The sequence below is a fragment of the Ursus arctos genome, unplaced genomic scaffold (assembly GCF_023065955.2).
Source record: "Ursus arctos isolate Adak ecotype North America unplaced genomic scaffold, UrsArc2.0 scaffold_1, whole genome shotgun sequence".
Lineage (NCBI taxonomy): Eukaryota > Metazoa > Chordata > Mammalia > Carnivora > Ursidae > Ursus > Ursus arctos.
In genome coordinates, this window is record NW_026622763.1 from 99697067 (window position 1) to 99720725 (window position 23659).

General features: G+C 45.7%; 1 protein-coding gene across 1 annotated transcript in view; it reads right to left on the reverse strand.

Annotated features, from left to right (window-relative positions):
- Window positions 1-2394: 2394 nt before the first annotated feature.
- Window positions 2395-23659, reverse strand: part of DNER (delta/notch like EGF repeat containing) — a 191052-nt gene continuing 169787 nt past the window's right edge. The window contains exons 12-14 of the mRNA XM_057316090.1: window positions 18106-18237; window positions 9514-9760; window positions 2395-3404 (exon numbers count right to left, since the gene is read on the reverse strand). Coding sequence (XP_057172073.1) covers window positions 3293-3404; window positions 9514-9760; window positions 18106-18237 — 491 coding nt within the window. The 3' untranslated portion in view covers window positions 2395-3292. The remainder of the gene's footprint in view (window positions 3405-9513; window positions 9761-18105; window positions 18238-23659) is intronic.

Genomic DNA, 23659 nt, shown 5'->3' on the forward strand with positions numbered 1-23659 from the left:
TGATGTATAGTTGTCTTGTCTTGTGAAAACCCGTGTTAGAAAAGGGCTAATGCCAGCTCCACTGTGGTATGAGACTATCTCCAGCTCAGCAAGTCAAATCCCTGGGCGGTATACACTGTGGCTCGTCGAATGCTGTCTTCACAAATTGTGCCAAGTAGCAACTTAACAAAACGGGAGAGTGTTGCACACACTCAGAGGAAGGGCGCCATGCTTTCGGGGGACCGGCCACGATGCCCTGACTACAGGTCACAGGCACAGCCCGCAGGGCGAGCCGACTGACCACTTGGGATACAGTCTCTATCTCATATAAGCACAGCAGCACGAGCTAACTTGCTGAATGACCGTGTGCTGGAGGTGAGCTGAGTGGTTCACACGCATTCTGGAACTTCATGTTCCCGGTGACCCTGCAAGGGGTACTATGGTTGTCCCCATTTTCCAAACAGCGAAGCGCAGTTTCTGCCCCAGTTGTTAGCAGGGAAACAGTTGAAGCAAGATTCCAATCCACTCTGCTCAAATCAGCTTCCACACGGCAGTTTACCTTCCTTCACCTTCACTGGATCTCAGAAAAGGGGGGTCTACGTTTAATTGTTCGGTGATGAGATGAGGTGCTGGTTCCAAACAAGCTGTGACCTTGCGAGCCAGGGTCACTTTCTGCGGCTCCTTTTGTCACCATCTGCCTGACGCAGAACGAATGCTCAGTGGGACGTCTTATTACCGAACGTGTGTGGTGTTGGCCCCCAGACTGTCTGAGGGCAGGTGAGCCATAACCTGAAGAAGGAGGCTCCCTTGATTTTCTTTAAAAAGACAAATTACAATCGAGATTGACACGAGAATTTCAAACACGTCCTTCAAGGGGCATCACAACGAATTTACGAATTTGGAGGGTTGAGACAATGGGCTGGTGCAGCTCGCAGAGGAAGAGACAGCAGCACGGACACTGCCCTCGGGCAAGGGGGAGGGGGTCGAGGGGAAAATGAACTGAACTCCTACCTAGGTTCCTAGGCCCCTCTCCTGTGCATGGCCACACCACCCACAGTCTCCCACGAGGAGACGGAAATAAGCAAGGTCTGTGATGTTCTCACAGATGTTCAACCGACTGTATTCATATTTTGTTCTAAATTCGTTTCCGAGCACTTATACAAACCAAAAATATTAACATATTGCACACTATCATTTAATAATCAAGAGCGTAGGTGTGCTGCTATGTCGTTTGCAGGATTGGGGACAGATGTTTGAGGGAAGAGATGGAAAGGAACGCATCTTAAATCCTTCTTTTTGCCTGAAACCCTCCCTGGCACCTGGTTTCAGAGCCTTTTTCCTGGCCTTACCCAATGTTCCTGTGTGTAGATGAAAGAGAAAGAAAAGGAAAAGAAAAGAAAAGAAAAGAAAAGAAAGAGAAGAGAAGAAAAGAAAAGAAAGAGAAAGAAAGAAAGAGAAAGAGAGAAAGAGAAAGAGAGAAAGAAAGAGAAAGAAAGAGAGAAAGAAAGAAAAGAAAGAAAGAAAGAAGAAAGAAAAAGAAAGAAAGAAAAAAGAAAGAAAGAAAGAAAGAAAGAAAAAAGAAAGAAAGAAAGAAAGAAAAAGAAAGAAAGAAAGAAAGAAAGAAAGAAAGAAAGAAAGAAAGAAAGAAAGAAAGAAAGAAAAAAAGAAAGAAGAAAGAAAGAAAAAGAGAGAGGGAGGGAGGGAGGGAGGAAGAAAAGACTGGAACTTTGGTGCAGCATTTGGATGCAAAATAGAATTGAATACAGGGTGGCTGCGAGCTGCTTTCAAGCTCCTAAGGACCAAACTGCTGTTTGCTAAGACAATATCACTTGCCCTCCCCTGGACAGCAGCATATGTGAGACATTTCCTGAGGCTGCAGGTGCCCGCACACGGGGCCTGGAAGCATTCCCGCATGTCCGTGCCCCTCAGCAGTCACGGCTGCCGCATTTCGCTGGCAGGCTCTGATGTAAATACTAGAAGGAGAATTCTTGGGGGAGCCTGGGTGGCTCAGTCAGTCAAGCGTCTGCCTTCAGCTCAGGTCATGATCCTGGGGCCCTGGGATGGAGCCCCGCTTTGGGCTCCCTGCTCAGCCTGCTTCTCCCTCTCCCTCTGCCCACCCCCCCCCCACTCATGTGTGCACACACGCTCTCTCTCACTCTCTCTCTCTCTCTCTCTCAAAACAGATAAATAAAATCTTCCCAAAAATAAAAGGAGAATTCTTGTTATTTTTCTTCCCCATCTTTCATGTTTAAAGGAAGGTAGGGATGGTTCCCTGGCAATTAGGAGACCAGGAGGGCATAGGGAAGGCTCCTTGGCACAGTTGAGATGTGAAACCCAGTGAGACTGACGAGCAATATCAGACCCAAACATTTTCTATAATTTTAAAAGAACAAGAGACAAGCGCATCCTGGACTTGGTAACATTTATTCGATATTCTGTGAAATTAGCAAGAATCAGAAGAAGCACATATCAATCCAATGCAGCCACAAACATGTCCTGGATATAAATAAAGATGCACTATGGGAAATACTCACTACGGAAGGAACTAGTTCTCTCTTATATTGACTACCTCTTAGCAACAAACAACTCCAACCTAAATTTAATTTACTCACAATATAAAAACCTTGACTTTTAAAAGGAAATAGAGATTCGGTGCGATCATCATTTGCCCCACGAGGCCCTTTCGCTGCAAGATTTCAAGGCCTGGCTTGACGACTGTTACGAAAATGACAAAAACGAACTCAAAGGAACATTTCTGCAAGGTTCAACGGAACAGTGCAGAAATAAGTTACTTACCCATGCACAGAATAAGGCAAAGGCTAATTTCATTCGGGTTAGGAGTAATAAATGCAACTAGTTTCTTTTTCACGAAACAGACATTTCAGACTTCGTTTTAGGTTACCGGGTATACTGTTATATGGGTCATACTCTACATGTGTTCCCTAACTACTCAGAAAGCCGGCACTCACACGTCACATAGAAACTTCTCTTCGATTAGACTTATTGTCTGTAACAGCCACAGAAAGCCAACTGCATTTCATAACGGCATCTACCATGGGAAGAACACACACTAGTCGAAGCATACAGTTTAAAGAGCTGAAAGTACATTAAAACGTAGTCTATGGAGTTCACAAATTTCGTTTTTTTAAAATATTTTTTCCAAACTAAAAGCTGCAGAAAATTAGTTCTTCGATAGTCTACAGAAATCTCTTGAGCAGCTACCATTTCAAATTTCTTAAGCTTTTTATTTTCTTAAAAATATTTAAATGAGGGTAGTATCCCATCTTTTTGAAAAATAATCCCCAAAAAAAGATTACAAATCTTTTGTTTTAATCAGTGTGACCAGGGGTTTGTCATCGGGGCTGTAGTCCTCATAGGCGATGGGGGTCACGTCGTACATCGCAGGCCGGGACTTCTTTCCAAACCTGAAACCACAAGGGAGAGAGGACCCTGGTTAGATGAACAGTGGATTTCAAGTCCTATGAAAGGCAAGTGGTGAGAATACCTTAAATTCAAGAATCAGATGGAACAATAAAAATACCCTAAAAAAGACATTCTCTAGCAAGCACAGAAATTTAAGAGATCCGGATATCAACGCTGAACAAGTATGCATTTTAGTCTCCAGTGCAGGAGATAAAAGAAGGATTTCACGGAACGTGGAGTCCAAGTGAATGTTGAAGCTTCTAGGTTAAATCCTGGCAAAGCAGTCAGGCCTGACAGCCTACAGTAGGTTTTAAGACATTGTCTACCTATTTGTGTTTTTCTTCTGAGACCCGTAACTGTCTGGAGAGGCAAGTTTCTTTTCTTTCCATTCTAGTGCCTGGAACATACTCATCTTTCTGGGGACTTACAGGAAGGCTAGGAAGGCTCAGAGGTCATCTGAGATCCCGACATGAGGGAAGGGCAGAGGGAGGAAAGGAATTCAGATAAAGAGATGTTTGTCCACGACACCCGGCACCCACCATCCAACCCCACCCACCTGTTCCTCCCCACACCCCACGTACACACAAGCCATTGTTATTTTCTCTGATCACAAGCCACTGTCCCAAAAGATCTGTGTGTATCTCATTCCCCTCAGCAGCAGTACTGACGCCCAGAAGCCAGGGGTGTCAACATCCAATTTCAGGACTTCCTGCCAAACCAGTCTTAAGATGGAAGATTATTAAAATAAAGCCAATTCAACTTCTGGGTGGTCTCTTCCCATTGAAGGCCTCACCTTCCCTAAAGTCCCTGGAGCACCATGTGATTTAAACAATCTTCTACATTTACCCATCACGCCTCCTCCCTCGGATAGACCATATTTTTAACCATTTCAAGTCTATCTAACAAGGTTCAAAAAGGAAACATGTAAAGGACCTTACACTTTAAAAAGGTTGGTGGGATGGGCCCCAAAGACTTCAAGGGGCTTTATCTACCATGGCTTTCAGCCTACCTCCCGGGCCCCCATTCCTACTCTTCCCTTTGCTATCTTGGAAAGCCGGTCTTCTTACATACAGCGAGGAAAAGTAGAATGGAGTGGGAAAGGAGAAAATGATGCATTCTTCATCAGATCTTTTGTTTTTAAACAGTCGTCAATCTTTTGTTCTGATTCACTCAAGATTTACAGGTCTTCGGGGGCGCCAGGGCACAAACCGTGCCAGATGGGTACCAGGCAAAATGCAGACTTAAAGAGCTAACACATTCTGCCACCAAGAAATCCCAGGGTAGTACCACGAGATGAAAAAGCTTTCGATAGAACCCTGTCTAAGATGTGAAGCCTCCCTGGTGCGTGCATACACGCGGGTTGGCTTCCAGCCTGTGGTCTGTTTATCTAAATGGAGTGAGGCCTGCATCATCTGAGACTAGGGAAAAGGCAAGAGCAACAATGTAAAAGCCAACTGGACCCGAACACTTTCTCCCAAGACGGAAACTTTTAGAAGCTACTTTAAGGGGCAAATATTTTTACAATCTATTTCTTATAAAACAGCAAGATACTTTGGTAACAATACACCACTAACAATATTGATTCATTTCCAAAGTCAGCCAATCCCAGGGAAAAGCCCTCCGGATCCTCAGTAGTAGTCATGGGACAGTTTCCTGGGGGAACTTTCATGGGAGGGTCAGCAAATCACAGATGGCCTACTAATCAGTTGGCTGGCCAAGAGGAAAAATCCAAGCAACTTAATAAGTTGAATATGTGTTTAAAATATCCATTTTATTTCTTATATGATTTCATAGCTTGAAGAAGAATCTGGGTCTCCAAAATCTAGAAAGTTAAATGCCTCCACATTATGCAATCTACCGACAAGCTATCATTCAAAGGGCTGTCATCTTCAACTGTCATCATGGGGCTGACTATTGACAAGGCAGGTTAGCGGACGGGTGTTTCAGATCCACTGAGCATAACGAGGCAAGGGCTGAAAGCAGTCAGGAGCAGCCATGCGACCTCCGTACTTGCACAAAGTCAACTGAAGAACAAGAACCTTGCTTCGTATCTAGACAAGTCACTGGCTGTGTGCACGGTGCTATTGAGATCGACTCCAAACCGGTATGGGTCATGAAGCATAATGCTGGTTACAGAAGTAACCTGGTCTTCAAAGGGCTAACACCCCCAGCGCTATCTTGGAGCTGGAATCCCTGTGCTATGACTTTACTAGTTCCTGAGAAGCCTTTCCAAATTCCTCAGGTGAGATACAGAGGTCTTCACCCAAAGTGCAGTATCCACCACAGAAAAGGAAAATGGCTTTTAAAACACAACAAATTAAGGGGCGCCTGGGTGGCTCAGTCAGTTAAGCATCTGACTCCTGGTTTCGGCCCAGGTCATGATCTCAGGGTCCTGGGATCGAGCCCTGTGCCGAGCTCTGTGCACAGCGCGGAGTCTGCATGTCCCTCTCCCTCTGCTCCTCTCCCTGCCTGCCCTCTCTCTCTCTCTCTCTCTCTCATTAAAAAAAATCTTTAAAACACACTAAAATGAAACAAGACTTTCCTTGAATCTCCTACACCTACCACAGTGGCAAGCTCACATCTAGCAAAAAAATGAATGTGCATTCCTACTTAAATTTATCATCCCAAAAGCTTTTTGTATTTCCTTTGTGTCTCAGAACTGGGTGGATGTTAAGAACTAAGCTAACACCCATAGAATTCCATTTAAACTCTCAGGCACTAAACAAAGTAAGAGCTTGCTTGTGTTATGGTGGGAGTATCTATGTGACTGTTTCTTTAAATAACACGCTTTTGTTTTGTTTTTTTCCTTATCACAAAGATACATTTTAAATGTAGAAAACAAATTTGAAAAAAGAGAAAATTATAAAGGAGACCAGGGGCTAATAATGTATAGTCTGCAAGCTGATTACAGCCTGTTGCCTGTTTTTAAATAAAGTTTTATTGGAACGCAGTCGGGCCCCTTCACAGCGCGTCTCTGCTGCTTCCGCACTACGAGGGCCTAGCGAACTAGTCCCACAGACCCAGACGACGGAAGGTCTGTCAAGTCTAAAATATTTTGCAGGCGCCCGATGAAGACTAAGAAGGGCCCACAGCCCCTGTCTCCAAAGGCCTCAGCACAGTGTCCGGCCACGTCAGCACCACCAGACGCAATCCCGGAAGCTGGGGCGGCAGCATTAACGCCACCGACGTCTCGAACGTAGCTGGTGACAAGTCTCGCGCACCTTCTCTCACTACGAGGAACCGCAAGCCGCTGTACGGCAGGCGCAGCGAAGAGCGCGCAAGCTTCTAGTTCATGCTCGCCCGGAAGTCAAAGCTAAATCTCCAGCGGCAGGGAGTGCAGGTGGATCTGACCTTGAGAAAGGCCCCAGTCCCAACGTGCTATTTGAGAAAACGTGACCGGATCCTCTCCCGGCTGTTCTTTGTGTTCTGTGATCGGGCACTTAGCGCTGCGGGAGCCGCGAGCACCCTGCCGCCCAGACGGGGCCTCGCTCCACAGCCTGGAAGGCCCGTTCGCTCCCGCTGGTCGCCTGCAGACTCTGTCCAGCCTGAGCGCCAGCAAAGCAGCCACGGAACACAGATTCTTAACAAGGGCGAGAAGGGAGCTCCGGCATCAACAGAGTGCTGACGCCAGAATCACCAGAGGCTTCCTCGGTCACTCGTGACTGTCACAGGTGACCCACTCAGGATTCGTCCCTCGTGGCTGCTGAGCTGCAGTCGCTCTGATCCAGAGTCACCCCAGGCCAGCAGCTGGGAGAGAGGCTGTGAGATGGGCGTTAGCTCTAGGTCACTGCTGGAAACTAGGGAGGAGGTAATACCAAAAGGGTTAATTTTTTTTTCAATGCCTTTCTAGGGTTTCCGGGAAAAGGGAGTGCAGAGGGCCAAGCAGCCAGAGACCCAGCCAGGACCTCGAGAGAGCCATGCTGTAGAAACCACAGGTCGTAGCTGAATAAACGTTTATGAGGGAATGTTCCAGATATCTGGGAAGGTATGGTATTAACTTCAGTGATTCTATCTGTAGTCACTGGTGCATGCAGGAGCTGATTGGTTGGGAATTCTGCAGCAAATATTTTTGATAAAAATCGGCACCAAATAAGAACCAGGTTTGTAAATGCTTTCAAGTTTATTCTTTCCTTCCAAGACTATCCAGTTAAGTATCTTCCGAGCGGGCTATATAAGCAGGAAGCTCAGAAGAATCCACCTTAAACTATTTGGAGGCTGAAATAAAATACCCCTCTTGAACACAAAAGAATCTTAGCCAGAGGTCCCTCTGGGGGTGGAGGGAACCTGACTCCTTGGGTCTCCCAATACATCCCAGTATTAGCGCCCCCGATTCTGCCCCTTCCCGGTGAACTCAACACCCGGGAATGGAGAGAGAATAGTTGGGACTCACTCTCTCTCTGTGGTACCACATGCACTCCTTGTCTCTCCAGGAGTCTTTCCTCCAGAAAAGGACACCGTGTTACATGATATTTCTCAGCACCAAAGAAGCTTATCTCCCCTCCTCCCCTTTTTACACCTTCTACCTCTCTTCTCATGAGTTCTGAGTACTGCGAACACTCCTGCAGGCCACTTACGAGACTGCTGCCCTAGAACGAAGCCACCTGTCAGGCAGGTCAAGACATCCCACACCAACCCCTAATAGAGATTGTCCTTTCATTACAGACCTCAAATTTTAGTAAGTCAGGCCTACTGTGTGCCAGGACCCATTGAAGACAGGAATAAAATGGCCCTTTACGTACAGGCTGGTGGAGGAGTCAAATTACCATGACAGGCAAAGGGATTGGTCTTAGGGCTGCCTAGAGGCCGTGTTGGCAAGCTGGCCCTGAAAGGAAGTAGAGTCAAGGATGAGCAGCTGTGCAGGGCCTGACTTGGAAAGGGACGCACCGTCCCCTTCTCCTTCACAGTTCTGGAAGTAAGGTGGGTGCGGCTCTCAGAAAGAAGACACCCTTGCCCCACCTGGGCATCAGGGCAGCTGCCCCATGTCTCGAAATTTCTCTCCTTCCGGTGGCTCCTCTCCCTGGAAGCCAGGGTCGGGCTTCTGCTTCCATTAGAGCGGCAAGATCACAGTCAGATTGGAGTCTCGGGTTTGGGGACTTCCTTGTGAAGAAAGCACACTTTCTGAACCTCTTAGCTTCTATGCCGTTCGGACAGAATTTGGATCTGCGTGTGTTTTGATCAAGACCCGTACACCACGTCTCAGCAAAGGTTATTTGGCTACTAGTTCTTGTGAGCCCCAAGCTTAAGACACCAAGCTCAGCCCACTCTTCACCACTGCACAGACTTTCTGAATTGTGTGCTTTAGATTGTTCTAGCAATTAAAAGAAGAGATAGCTTTCCTTTAACAAACACTGTCGTTACTGTTCTGGTAGTAAATATCCTTTGCAAAAGTCAACAAAATATTAGATTAGCTGATTTTTTTTTAGTGTTATAGAAAAATAAATATGGTGTTATCTGCTTATACAATTCTATAATCTTTGTAATGTAATTTGATTGCCTTAACTCTCTAAGCAGGGAGACTTATGTCTTTTTTTCAGTTGAGGGAACAGTATTTGTGGAGGCTTGACTGGTCTGTGTAAAAGAGAGTCAGGTAAGGGGGTAGTTGGGACTCACTCTCTCTCTGTGGTACCACATGCACTCCTTGTCTCTCCAGGAGTCTTTCCTCCAGAAAAGGACACCGTGTTACATGATATGAACACTAACAGCAGAATGACAGCCGTTGTCTCTGCTTAAGTAAGCCCCTGAATCAAGTGTTATTTCTATCCGGGCTGTTTGAAGAACGTAGCTGAAGACAGTCCGAAAAGCAGTCATCAAAAAATGCTTCCTACACGTGAGAATCGGCTCTTTATGGCACAGATAAACACAAATTAAGTGAACGAGCGTATTCGATGACAACAGAAAGCTAGCGGCATATACAAAGGGGTTGCTTATAAAACAGCCTAATTGTTTGTCCCCAGGACGCCTTGAACCTGTGCTTTCGTCTACGAAATCCTCTTTGCAGGTGTGAAGTCCTGTTCATAACATCACCCCGGTCCCAGGAATGCACATTTCGAAGCAGGATCTCATCCTCCCTGTCTCTGTCTCCCTCCCCCTCCCCCTCCCCACGCAGCCCACCTGGCGTGCCGGATGGAGGCGATGGCGTTGCTGAACTCGCTGTCGATGCTGCGACAGTTATAGAACTCCTCGTAGGCCGGCCTGGAAGAGCCCTGGTACTCGATGCGGCTGATGCGGCAAATGCCCACGATGAGGATGACCAGCATCAGGATGAAGGCGACGCAGAGCGCGCCGATGATGACGTACAGGGAGTGCCGGGGCATGTTGGTGAGACTCTCCGCCATGTGACCCGACTTCCACTGGAGGTCTGGGGCGAAAATAAGCAAACGCCTGGGTGTGAGCCGTGACCTTTAGAATGGGAAGGTCTTCACTGTCCTTGCTTCGGCAACCTCAACTATAAGGGCTATCCAAACTGGGAAGAATTCCCTTCCGTGGATAACCCAGATCAAGGGCTCATGTCCTTAATACATAAGGGCCTCTTACAAACCGTCAAGAAAAACCAAGAACACACCATAGAAAAATGGGCAAAGGATATAAAAAGAATCCACCAATGAAATACAAGTAGAAAAGTGTTTAGTTTCATAGTTCTTTAAGAATGCAATTCCTCTATCGGTTCCCAAATATTATTTAAAATTTTTGATAACCACAGTTGACGTGGGCACAGACGTGAGGATGTGTGAATTGATACACAGCCCTTGTGTAGACTTAGGGAGCATCTTTTGACCCAGAAATTTCGGTTTTTAGAATTTATGTTGGGGAAATGATCCCACAGATGCATAAAGCCCTACACACAAGTATGTTCATCTCGGCATCCCAATTTCTGCAATAGTAAATGACCAATTATTACACATTTGGAAAAAGGTTCGTTAAATAAGCACGACCCCCAGGTACTCAGCGCTCAAAGCTGACACTGTTCAGAGTTAATAAAGTTCATACTGGACCATTTTTGCTTTACCTTTTTTTCAGGCATTTTTTTTTAAAGAAAGAAAATGTTACAGCTATAGCTAGAGGCCCCACCCCCATGCCCTCTCTCCACCCCACAAGCAGTAGAACAATTTATAAAAGCAAAAAAATGGGAAACCACCTAAATATTCAGTTCTCAGTGAGCTGGACAGATGTTTTGTTCTAACAAAAGAACAAAAGCCATTGACCAAAGCGGACCTAGCCGGACAGTACAGTCACACGTGAGCTCACCGTGTGTATCCGCACACTGAAAAGCTCAGGACAGAGTGATGGGAATGAGGAACACTTGTTGCCTTCCTACTATGTTAAGCTCTTTGAAAACATCTCACTTAATCATTACAACCAATCTAAGATGCATTATTTCCTCTCTCCACTTTATGGGAAATTGGCATCCCTAGCTGCGTGAGTTCAAGTCCAGATCCAAGTCCTTCACGTCTGCCCCACACAGCCACAGGTGAACAACTGAGATCACTGGGAGGCAGGATTACAAGCCGTTTTTATTTCCTTCATTCCACTTCTCAGTCTTTTCCAGCTTTTTCCAAAGGAATAACGTATTCCTTTTATAAAAATATTTTAAAATAAGCAATAAAGTGTGGTAAAAAACATCCATGGAATTATCTTCTAACACAACAGTGGAAGACGTGTGGGCCTTGGGATCACATCAACCTTGCTGTCAATCCCCGCTGGGACATTTACTCAACCTCCCTGAGACTTGATTTCTTCATTTACAAGATGAAAATAGCAACAGCTACCCCATGGCTTGCTGGGAACAGAAGTTAGAGAACATGCAAAGAATAGGAAAAAGTCTGCTGCTGGGCAAGTAATGGGCAGTCCTAAAAAGGAGCAGGTGTGGTGGTGGAAGAGGGGTAAAGGATAAAGAGGAGGAAAACATTGTCCTCCAGAGCACACGCTGTGAGCTCAGGATTACTGAGCATTGCCCTGCGCCTTTCAAAAAATACCAACCTGTCTGAGCAGGAAAATAAATGGAAGAATGGAACATAATCTCCTGCCTGGAACAGGTCAAGAGTGCCAAATTATGTCCTGTTTGCAGAATGTTCTGGATGATGTGAACAGGACTTGAAAGGAAGTTTTGAAAATAAAAAGGGCTAGATAAGACCAGAGAGAGAAGTGAAATTCATGTAGAAAGAGGAGGCCTTCTCTCTGTGACTCACAGCCCCCCCATCCCCAGCTCCAGACCATCATTTGCACATCAGCACTCCGGGTGCCTAGAAATGGGATTCAGGGGTGGGTGTGGAAGGGCCTGTCCTCCCACGAAATGCTCAGACTCTTCTGATGGCCTGTACACCGTGAGAGTGTCTGCGATCCCCGGGTGCTCAGACTCTCCTCTTAGCTACATCTTCAGTGGCCACGGAATCCAAGAACCAGCTCTTCTTTACCTTGAAAAGTGACGATCAGAAGAAGAGCACGGGCAGATCCCCAAACAAGGGCCAAGTGTGCAGAGCCCTTTGCTAGAAGCCTAGCGGGAAAAGGCCCCAAGCCTGATGGCTCCTGAGAGTTTGAGAAGAACGAGATGAAGGAAGTGCGCTCGCATCCAGATCTTCTGACTGCTGAGTTTTTACCAAGACCCTGGAAGTCGGGTTTGGGCCTCTGAGGCTGCCTGCCCGAGCCCACGAAGCCCCTGCAGCAGGAGGCTACTTGTGCATTCACGGTTCCATCCGAACCAGCTCACGAACGGGCAGACGGACCAACAGAAATCACTGCAAGGGAAGGGTCGCCACGGACGGGAGAAGGTGTTTTTGTGAAGCTGGAACTAAGCCTCGGTCACAGATCACAGCCGTTTCTTTGGCAATACCTGGTGCGCGCGGACAGAGACGCTCATTTTTCTGGCTGGAAGAGGAGAATGACTCACTTGATTTCCAAGTATTTCAACGTTCTCTGAAAAATGCAGTTGTAGGCTGGAGTCCAGCGCTCGGAGTAGGCTCTCACACCCATCTAGCGTCAACACGAGGAAAGCCAGCACTGCTTCTACTGGAGCTTGGTAGAGGGCTCGCTCCCATCACCGTGGCAGGGCCACACGCGTTCTGGCTGAGCACTCATAGTTGATGCCTAACTTCCTATAAATAGCACACGCACAACCCCACGGCCACGACCGTGGACAGACAACAGCGCTGGGTTACGTGCTCTGCGCGGTGTCCAGGCCTGAGCTGCCTAGACTGCTTACATTTCTGATCATCTGCTCTACTTCCCCAAATTCTGCCTTCCAGGCTGTTGGAACTTTTGGGAAAACTTTCTCGAAATTCCTCTGAAAAGCTCTGCCTCCCTCCTCCCCAGCCCCGCTTTTTTTTTTTTTTCCTCCCTATCTTACTGTCAGCTAAAACTTTTCTGAGAGAAGTGAGTGTGGCTGCTTGACACCCTCATCAGGTTGGAACCAGGCTGGATCCGAGGAGATCCCACCCTTGGTCTGGAAGCGGCAAGCGTATCTGCACCAGGCGGCTGCAGCGGCCGCCTCGGGTCCCGGCCTAAGTCAGAAGGCCGTCATGAGCGATCGCTCTGCTGCGTCCCAGGAGCTCGGTCGCATGAATCACTCACTACGCCAGCTACAGCACAGCCAGGGAGGAACCATGCGCCATGGTGTGCTGGGTGGACCTATCCCACGGGCTCCAGCAGGTGATGTCGTGCCTATGGGTCTGCTAGACCAGTTATATTTAGGTTTCAACTAAATTTGTTTCAGGTTTTGTATTTTCCAAAGTGTTTTCGCATTTCCACTTCAATTGACCCTTAAAAAGCACCTTGTAGAGAAGCTGGACTTGGACCCACTGTTCAAGGTGATAGAGGCCATCGGCGGCCCGGCTGAGAATAAAACCAGACCTACCAACAACCTCCACTCCACCGAAAGAGCTGTCACTAGATTTATAAATTTAATTCTAAAACACATTGCCTGTATCTGGTTTTTAATTTACCTACGTGAATGTAGCCAGACTAATTAATGTGTTCACCTACATTATTTAAAAGGAGAGTGAGTGTGTGATGTGTAGACATCAGACAGCTAGATAATTTTTGAGACCATTTGCTGCTAGACTACTTGGGAAGAAGGATTTCAAACTACCTTCTGTTTCCTACAGCTAAAAGTTATCTGGACAAGCAAGGCAGTCAATGAGATTAGAAAATATTTACGCTCTCATTAATCTTCAGAAGAGGAAGGCACAGGAAAGGAATGGAAAGAATAGCTCACCTCCTTTGTAGGATCCATTCGCTGAACAACCATTAATTCGGCACCTACTGTGTACCAGGCATGGTGCTGGGTGCCGGGATATAGAGTGAGGGAAAGTAGACGGTTGGATTCTGGAGCCCTCAGTCTTTTGAGGGGTACAGGGACCAAAAAATGGTCACAAAGTAGTGGCAGACATACAAGTGTGCCACGCCAATGAAGGACCACGTCTGGGTGCTACCGGAAAGGACAAGGGGAAGCTCCATAACACTGGGGAATCAGGAGAGCTCCAGGGGTGAGGGTCTGCAGGAAGCTGGGCCCTACAGGTACGTGGGTGTTCACCAGGGACAGGGGAGAGGCGAGGGAACACAGTCCCAGGCCAAGACCCGGGAGGAGGTGGGGAACAGGACAAGAGACTGGAAGGGGAACAGAGTGGCCGCTAGTGGGAGCAAGCCAGAGGCTGGAGGAGTGGGGAGGGGCGGTATCTCCCACAGGTCCCACAGGCCCCACAGGCCTGAGTGTGGCGTTCGGTCTTTAGTCTATAATGCAAGCTTAGCACTGGCAGGGATGGAAACGGTGGTGGGAAGGAGGTCTGAGTATTCAGATTTGTACTTGGAAAAGACACCTCTGCCAGTTGTTATCCCAAGGAGGAGGCCGAGGACACGACGCAAAGTGTAACAGGTCAGATACAGAAGGACAAATATTGCATGAGTTCATTTATATGTGGAATCTAAAGAAAAAAAAAGAAACCTGAATTCATAGTAACAAAGTAAAATAGTGGTTGCCAGAGGCTGGGGCGTAAGGCACAAGGGGAGATTTAAAAACAGAAAGAAAGAAACAAAGAAACTAGAATGGTGATTGCCAGGGGCTGCGAGAAGGAGTCACGGGGAGTTATCGTTTTTAATGGGGTCAGAGTTTCGGTTTTTCAAGATGAAAAGAGTTATGGAGATGGACGGTGGTGAGGGTTGCACACAAGATGAATGCACTTCGTACCACAGGACTGAACACTCTAAAATGATTAAGATAGCTAATTTCATGTTATGTGTATTTTGCCACAATAAAAAGAACTGGAAAACAATTAAAAAGGAAAGAGACCATATATTTTTAGAAAACTGAAAGAAAATAAGAGATGCTTCTGGCAGCATATAAAGAAAGGGTTGGAGGGGCTAGCCTGGGAGCCACGTGGTGTTACAACAGTGAGGGAGATCTGCATAAGCCAACATGCATACACATTATATATATATATATATATATATATATATATATATATATATATATTCAGCATAAAAGGAAGATGCTAAACAGGATGTATAGAATGGTCCCATTTGTGTGGGAGAAAATGCTTACAATATTGACTGCATACATCCAGAAATATACACAATAAATGGCTAATAATTGTTACCTTTGGGGAGTGACGTGGAGGTCTAGAGGAGGCGGAAGACAATTAGCTTTAAAGTCTGCTAGTTTATACAAAAATGAGAACCAAAGAACCCAACCAGTTTGTACGAAAAGGACTATCTATATAACATAATCATTTGATGGGTTTCTTCAAGCATTATGAAATTCCATGCCTGTGGGGGAGGACAGTCCCGGGACGTCCCCGTAGTAGACCCTTTCCAGCACCTTCCCTGGGTCCCTAGAGCAGCCTGCGGAAAGCCTACAGCAACCCCACCGCATATCATGACCCAGCCCTGGATTATAAGGTCCTAAAGGCAGGGGCTGCTTCATTCGTCTTCATATCCTGGGCCCAGTGCTCAATGTTTGAGAGTAGGAGGCCCTTGATTACTGATTGGATTACACACCCAGGATGGCCTACTCATCTATTTGTCAACTGCAGAATACCATGAGTTTAATAGTTCAACCATAGATTCAACTGTTCAGTGTCCTTAACTGTCCAACTGTTTTTGGTCAGCAAGACTGACTACAACTCTAACTGTATAATATACACCTCACAGCTCCTACAACACTACATGAACATTTATAGGATTGTTGAGTGTTAGACCTTGAAACAGCTGTGCTAAAATCTGAAGGGCGAACCCTCCAGACATAGGGCAGTGCACAGGCAACGGCCCTGAAGTCAGGAATAAGCTTGACCTGTCCACAGAGGAGAAAACAGGACAATGTTTTGGCTGGAGCAGACTAAGCAAGAGAGGGAGGCAGGCCATGCGGCCTCCGGAGGCAGAGGTCAGGCTGTGGGAGGCTCCTTTACCACTTTTGACAACTCAGGAGGTCTCTGTGCTATGCAGCAGTGTGGGCTACAGTTCTCGCTCTTGTCTGTGCACGTCTTGGCCCTCCTTCTGGGTTCTACCCACCTGCCCTCGTCCCACCCAGGCCCTCTCCTCTCCTGGTCCTTCGATCCATCCCGTTTGATTCAGATCCAGGTCTCTAGATGCTGGCCACCAGTTCCAGCTATGTGTCATGGCAAACCTGAACTGCACATTCTCCATTCTTACACTTAGGTCAAGGGTAGAAGCATCCAACACAGAACCGAGCAGAGCCTAACCTGTGATGACATTGATTTTAGCGCCTTTGACCTAACGGAGAGGTGCAAATGAGATCGTCACATGGAAAGTGCTATTTTGGGCAAACAGAGAGCCGGAGTGTGGACCAAGATGCGTGATGGGACCCCTCATACCCGGCCACTCAGTGTGGCCCGTGCCCTGGGCATGCATCATCTAAAAAGACAGCTGCCGAAGGTTGGTCCTGCCAAGGAGTAGCTCATGGTATATGAGCCATAGTAAATTAGCATTTATTTAGTGCCTACTGCATAGCAGAAGTCTGCATATATTTGCCTCACAGCATCCTCCCATCACCATCTTGTAAGTGAGAATGACAAGGCCCTGAGAGGTGTATTTGTCTGTTCAGGTCACACGATGGAGCTAGAATTTGAAGCCAACTTTTACCCTTTCTATTTTTCCATCTTAGTATATCTTTTGCCTATATCATCATCCCTAGAAGGAAGTAAAATTTTGATTTTTTTATAATCATGGCACTTTGCTTAAAAACTTTAGGGCCTCTTGTGCGTTCCTGACTTCTTATCCATACTCTCCTATATATTTATCTTTATAATTAAGATCTAAAAGTTATAAATAGATATTACTCTGCCCCAAGGCACAAACTTTGTCATTTCCAACAGCATTGCCAAATTTTAGAAGGAAAACTGGTCCCATTTTATGAGTAAGTAAAGTGAGGCTCGGCGCAAGTCAGTGCAGCCACACAGTGAGTGTCCTGCCGGGGGAAGAGCCAAGGTCCTGCTGACACAAGTCTGGGCTGCTTTCCACCAACAGATCCCACCCGACTGCACTTAGCATCCTACACCAGCTCGTAGCCATTGGCCTTTCGACCACGGAATTCCTTTCTGTGTCTTTCTTCAACAAGACTACTTCTCGCCCATCTTCAGCAAGGCCAGTTGGTCCTACGACCACTCCGTCCAGGGGTGTTTAGGAAAGTTGATGATGGGGAGACTGGAAAAGAACTACCTTCTTCCCCTCTCAAGCTCCAAGACAAGAGCAAAAAGACAAAGAGCAAGCAGGGACGAGCCCAGAGAGGGTTACCGGTCAAATGGGTGTTGGAGAATGGGGCCCCTACCTCAGGCCCACACTGGGAAGGAGACAGGCCCAAGCCACGTAGCCACTGCTGGACCACCCGTGGGGGGTCGTTCTTGAAACATGGAACAGAGGAGTGGAGGCAGCAGCAGCAGGCCAGCTCCAGGAGACAGACAGACATTCAGACAGATAGACAGGGTTACATGTATTATGTGTCTCCTCCCAAAGTCCCATAGCAGATGGGCTGTCTCTACCTGAAGAAAAGCAGCGGAGGGCTGAGAGAGCCCAGGAGGGGGTCCTTATGGAAGTGCCACTGCCCTGACAAATTTCAGTGAGAAGAAAACACCTTTCACAGTTGAATGTTTAGCAGTTTCCCGAACAACCGGAAAACCAAACTCCATGTCGGTTCTCATTTTCACCACCACCCTAGCAGATCCATTCTTTTAATACATGAAATCTTGATTATGACATTTTCAAACATCTGTGGGCTCATCTTTAAGAGCGAACACTTCGCTCTCTGCAGCTCGAAATGTTTTCCAGCTTTTCTTTTACCCTCATCCTCGCTGGACTGTTCTCCAGGCAACGGATGGAACCTAATACGTTTGAAGACGCTTGAAGACAGAAATGCAAAGCGAGTTTATATTCTGCGTGTTTTCTCATGTTTTTAACACAAAGACTCTATTTTGTGACACGATTCTAATGCTCCTCTGTTCGGCACATTTTTGGCTGTCTTAGGAGCCGTGAACTCTGGATGACATCTGCGCATTTCTCATCCCAGTAGAAAGGCTGGATTCAGACTCGGGAAGGAGGGGGAGGGGCACGGAGCCGTGAGCAAAGGTACTCCTCTGGGACTCGGGAGACATGGGTAACTCAGGTTAGCCCTGGGCTGTCGCTGACAGGGGCCACCTGGGCACGCTCCGTATCCTCTTCTCGTCGAATGAAAATGTGAGGTTAAATAACAGCAGAAATACTCACGGATCTCGCAGTTTGCACCCACCCAGCCGTGGGGGCAGTGGCAGGTATAACCATTGGGCTGGTCCAGGCAGGTGCCGGCGTGATGGCAGGGGTTACTGTCACATTCGTTTATGTCGATGTCACACTCTTCACCTACGGAGATCAAGAAACCCAGTGGTGACAGCTGGCTGCACGAGCGGCATTGTCACCCATCACTGCTCCTGCCAAGCCAAGATCTGAGGCCGGGGTCATGGTCTCCAGCCACGGAGCCCAATTGGCTGTGTACATAAAGTACAGAACTCTCCCCAAAATGTCAGACAAGGGATCTTTTGCTTAAGTAAAACTGAAAAAGAAAAAAAAATGGCACTGGTCAAAAGAATCTCCTTTATCTAGTCAAATAGTTAACTGAGGCTGATTCTCATGTCTGAATAAACCTTTTGAGGTTGATGGGAAAAGCGAACTGGGGTTCCTGATTTTATTTTAAAAGTCTATTTTATTTTGAATTTCATCAGCTGAATCTTATTTTCCAGAAAGCCAAAAATTCAGTTTATGATTTTTTATTTATTTTTCATTTTTTTATTTTTTATTTTTATTCATTTATTTATTTATTTATTGTGGCCAAGTGTTTGCGTGTGTGAGTCTGGATATTTGACTCTTTTCTGGATAGTTCTAGGGCACAGCTGTGTGCCTAGTCAGAGTCAATTATGAACATTTACTTCACTTTCCCAATCTCTGGATATGTTTCTGGGAAAGATGGAAAAGCACAGGAAGAGCATCAGTGAACCCCCCTCCCATGAAAAGACAGTTCTGAGGACTAGGGTTAGTCTAGCTCCGACTCAAATCTCCCCTGGGAAACGATGGCCCCAGGGAAGCCCACGTTCACTCCAGCCTGTCCTTCCCCCATGATGAAAAATGTGATCTGGAGCTCCTGACTCTGCCTAGACACAACATTTTGGGGCATCCCTGCCCCCATCAGAGAAAGCCTGGTTTAAACTAACAAACCAGACCATGGGCTGATGTCTCAGTGGTCCAAACTCCAACTTACAGGAAGTAGCTTGTTATCACAAGTTACAAAAACAAAGCCACCTTTACCGATTTTAAGCAATACTATGAGCCAATACAAGATGGGTATGCGTCTCAAACTGAAAGGCATCTCATCAAATGAATGGAACAGGATACTTCAGATTGAGGCAGTCTCTCTTAAAAGTTTGAAAATGAGAAAAAGAAAATTTCAAAATAGATCTCTATTTGCTTAGATGCATATAAAAGGTGATACTCAAAAAACAGAACAAACCAAAAAACCCCTTAGCGCTGCTATAGTCATTGACTAAAGCAAAGGTGCAAAATCAAATATTTTGTCCGTTTTCAAAGGCGATGTTTCAGTGTACACGCGGACAGTTACTTCCAGGCTTACTTAATTAGTATTAAAGTACTTTCCTGTCTGCTAGTGGTTTACCTTGCATTTATTAAACCACCATATGTCACTCCCAGCCCATTTTAGAGCAGGATCTCATGCTGAAATATTCCGTGTCTGTTTCATTTCACACTTCTTACCTGGCATCTATTTTATTTTTAACTAAGTGAAATCTGTCGAATAAAACGTTTACTACTTCGAGGCCCTACTAGGTTGATTGTAATTCAGTAGTGTCTATGTGAATGCGTTTCCCGCAATAAATATAGTCATTTACATCAATGGCAAAGACATGAAATTGATTGCCTCTCACTAACCTATTTCAAAGGTTGTCTTGCTATTAATGGGGCAATCACTCCGAGTGTAAAAGGGCACAGACTTAACTATTAGAGCCCGCATTACAAGGTACACTAGTTGAGGAGACGTATAAACAAGAACGTGCTGAGAAACATTAAAACGATTAAATCAAGGGCCTTGACAAATATATATACATCAGTACTACTTTCCAACCATTTGGGAAGATAAGCTTAATTGAGGTATTTATTGGACAATGGCTGTCTCGAGCTGGCCATTGAAAACTGCCAAGTTCTGCAATAAAATGTCCGTTAACTTTGCAGCCACAGCTGCAGAAACAGCCTGACTTCTCCGTGCTTCCACCGCCCGGCAAAACTGAAAAGCTCCACGCTGCTCTGCAAGTCCAATGTCAGCGTCAAACCCTTCTAATCCCCTCAATTCTAGGCAGTCCTAGAGCGAGCCCAGCCCATCTGTTCCTGCTCTGGTGCAGAGCTTTTTGGACCAGCGAGGTAAACGCCCAATCCAGGGTCCAGTCTAGCCCCTAAGGCAAGTATGGGTTTTGGATCTCCAAGGGGCCCTAACATAGTTGGGAGAAGTCTGTGGTCTGTAGGTTTGTCTCCTCCTGGGGCTCCCCCTTGATTGGAAGGATTTGATAGGAATAGAGAACTGACAGGCAAATAGAATGAACTCATAGGTACAGATAAACTATCAAGACTCAGGATCTAAAGGACTGGGAACCAGAGAGAGGCCCAAGCCCATCCGCATCTGGATTTCTTCACCTCTGTGTTCTTAGGGCCATACTGGGGACAGATTAAATGACACTAGCTAAGAATATAAACTCCATGCCAATCTGGGGCCCAACCAGCCAGCAGCTATTTCCATAGCACAGGTCTTCTGGCCAACCCCTGGGGTGACGCATAGGGCACAGCGACCCTTGGATTATTCTAGTGGTCTATCTTACAGACTAAGGCTCCTGACCTCTGGTTGAATCGCTTATCCGCCACCTGGCTCTCAGTTCGAGGCCTTCACCATGCCCTAAGCTGGTGGTAGGAATATGGACATGGGGTGATTCTGATGATGGTGTCCCTTGAGGAAAATTTTCAACCAGAAGACTCCCAAACGTGACTGCTCTTATCTGCCTTACAACAATCATGCTTTCTGACATCAGAAATACGCAAAGTACTTGAAGATTTATTATGAATTATAGAGAGCGACTCTGTTGTATGTATATTCATTTGTATGTAAATCCATTTCTAGTTCCCCATAGTAAGAGTATTACGTTTTTGTATGCGACTCAGCACCCCATCATCCCATTTAAGCCATATGCATTCTGGCTTATTTTAGAAGAGTTCTGGTGTATTATATCACCTTGCCTTACTCAGAGTTGACTTAATAAATCTTTATGCTTTTGCTGGCTTGAGCCAGATGACTTTTTCGTTGACTCGCTTACTTTTTTTTTTAATTTGAGTTGGGGAAAAATCAATTACTTTTAAATCACTGTTGTGCTTGAATACCATTTGTAAAGAGAATACATAATGAAATTTCTACTTGACTAAGGCTGGAAATCGGAGTCTGAGCTTTAAATCTTTTACAATTGCTTTTCAATCTACTACTTTCTCAGGCAGTATGTAGAGTAGGTATCAAATTTGATAGTATTTATGCAAATTTATAAGTGCGCTCTTTAATTCTTTACTCAGATACATGAAAGTGAAAAAAAATTAAAAAGTCACTGCTATGAGTAAACCCTTCAATTAATACAGCCCACACTGAATGATATCAATGAAAATCATTATAATCAGAATACCGAGTATTAAATATAGAGCTACTGTGTGCCAGGCGTTGGACTGGGTACTTTAACTATACCTCCTTCATGCTTCCCGGGTATTTTATTCTAGATGAAATGAATGTTAAAAACTATCTGGAACTTCTTCCGCTGTGATGGAGTTACGGAAAGATCTCTTGGCCTCCCACAGTAAAGCGGATGAAATATATATTTAAGGAAAACACTTTGAAGACATTAGACAACAGGCAGTACACCCAAGAGAAGGAAAACAGAACAGCTGAGTGCCGTGATCGTCCTGGCTTCCTGCCTGCCGCCGACTGAGAACACAGTGTTTCCCTGAACCAAAGACAACCGGACTTTGTGGGAGACGAGTTAGCTGCAACGTGCGGGACAGGCTCCCAGAGAAGACAGAGCTATTAAAAAAAAAAAAGCGTCAGAAACGCGCTGCATCCCCTTGAGTTTGTGGCTGAATCCTGTGTGTGAGTACATTGGAACTCCATGGGCTTGGTAAACACCATGAAGGATGAGCGGTTCCCGGAGCTCCTAGAGGACTGTGTTCAAAATCTCACAAGTCAGCATGCAGATATTTCATTGATCACCCAGTGCTTCAGTCGGACAACGTGGCAGAGCATCTCTGTCCCTAGAGAAAAGGCGAGCACAGACCCACTCCCCAAAATAGAAAAGCAAATCTTGAAAGGCTCAATCAGGTCAGCAAGTAACTCACCTACCTGCCAGGAAAGAAAAAAAAAAGGCCAGCACTTAAAAAAAGAAACACAAAAAGCCCAATCACTCAATAACTTAACTCACAATGACCATCCATCCACACAAGGACTGTTACCTGTGCAAAGAGATAGGAATATGTGACCCATAACCAGAAGAAATATCAGTCCAAAGACACGAGTCCAGAAATCACGGATGATGGTGAGTAAACAAGGAATTTGTTCAAAATGTGAAGGAAAACATGAACAAAATTAGGATAGAAATGAAAGATCTAGAAAAGAACCTAGATATGAAAATTATAATATCTGAAATTAAAAACAATACCGAATGATTTCCACAGCAGACTAGATTCTGCAGAATAAATCAGTAAACTTGACAACAGCAATAGAAGCTAAACACACTGAGGCTCAGGAAAAAAAAATTATTTTCAACTCAATAGAGACTCCGTGACCTGTTGTACCATTTTAAGTAGTCTAACAGATGTAATTAGAGTCCCAGGAAAGGGGAGTGAGGCATAAAATAATATTCGGTGGAATCATGGCTAAAAATTTTCCAAATTTGATGAAACTATAAAACCACAGATCCAAGAATTACACCAAATCCCAAGTGGGATAAACACCAACAAAATCGCACCAAGGAACGTCATGATCAATTTGTTAAAAGCCAGTAATCAAGGAAAAATCCTAAAAACAGCCAGAATGAGATTTCTGCTTCCCAAACACTGAAACAGAAATATTTTTCCTACTCCTCCAACAAGCAAAAACTCTCAACATTATACAGGAAACAAACATGAGAAGCTTCTGAGAGGTCAGGAGGAGACAGACTGGCAGGGAAACTCAGGACCCATGCAACAACATGGCGGTGAGCTCCTGAGTTTTCTTCGGGCTGCTTATGTTCCAGACCAGAGGCTGGAGAGGCCAGCAACTCAGGAGTGCCCAAAAAGTGCATGGAAAAAGAAAAGAAAAAAAAAAGCCCCACCTACATAACACACTTACAAATACTCCATGGATCAAAGAGAAAATCTAAAGGAACCTAAACAAAATTGAATGAAAATGAACATGTGACATAAAATTTGTGGGACACAGCCAAAGAACTGGGTTTTTTTTTAAGACATTATTTATTTACTTTAGGGAGAGAGAGAGAGAGAGAGGAGAGAATCCCAAGCAGGCTCCACCATGAGCGCAGAGCCCAACATGGGGCTCGATCCCAGGACCCTGAGATCATGACCTGAGCTGAAATCAAGAGCCACCCAGGTGCCCCCACAGCCAAACAATTGTTGAAAGGCGAATTTATGGCACCAAATTATATAGATGAGAAATAAGGAAGAGCCTCAAATCAATAATCTAAGGTCTCACCCAAACAAGCTA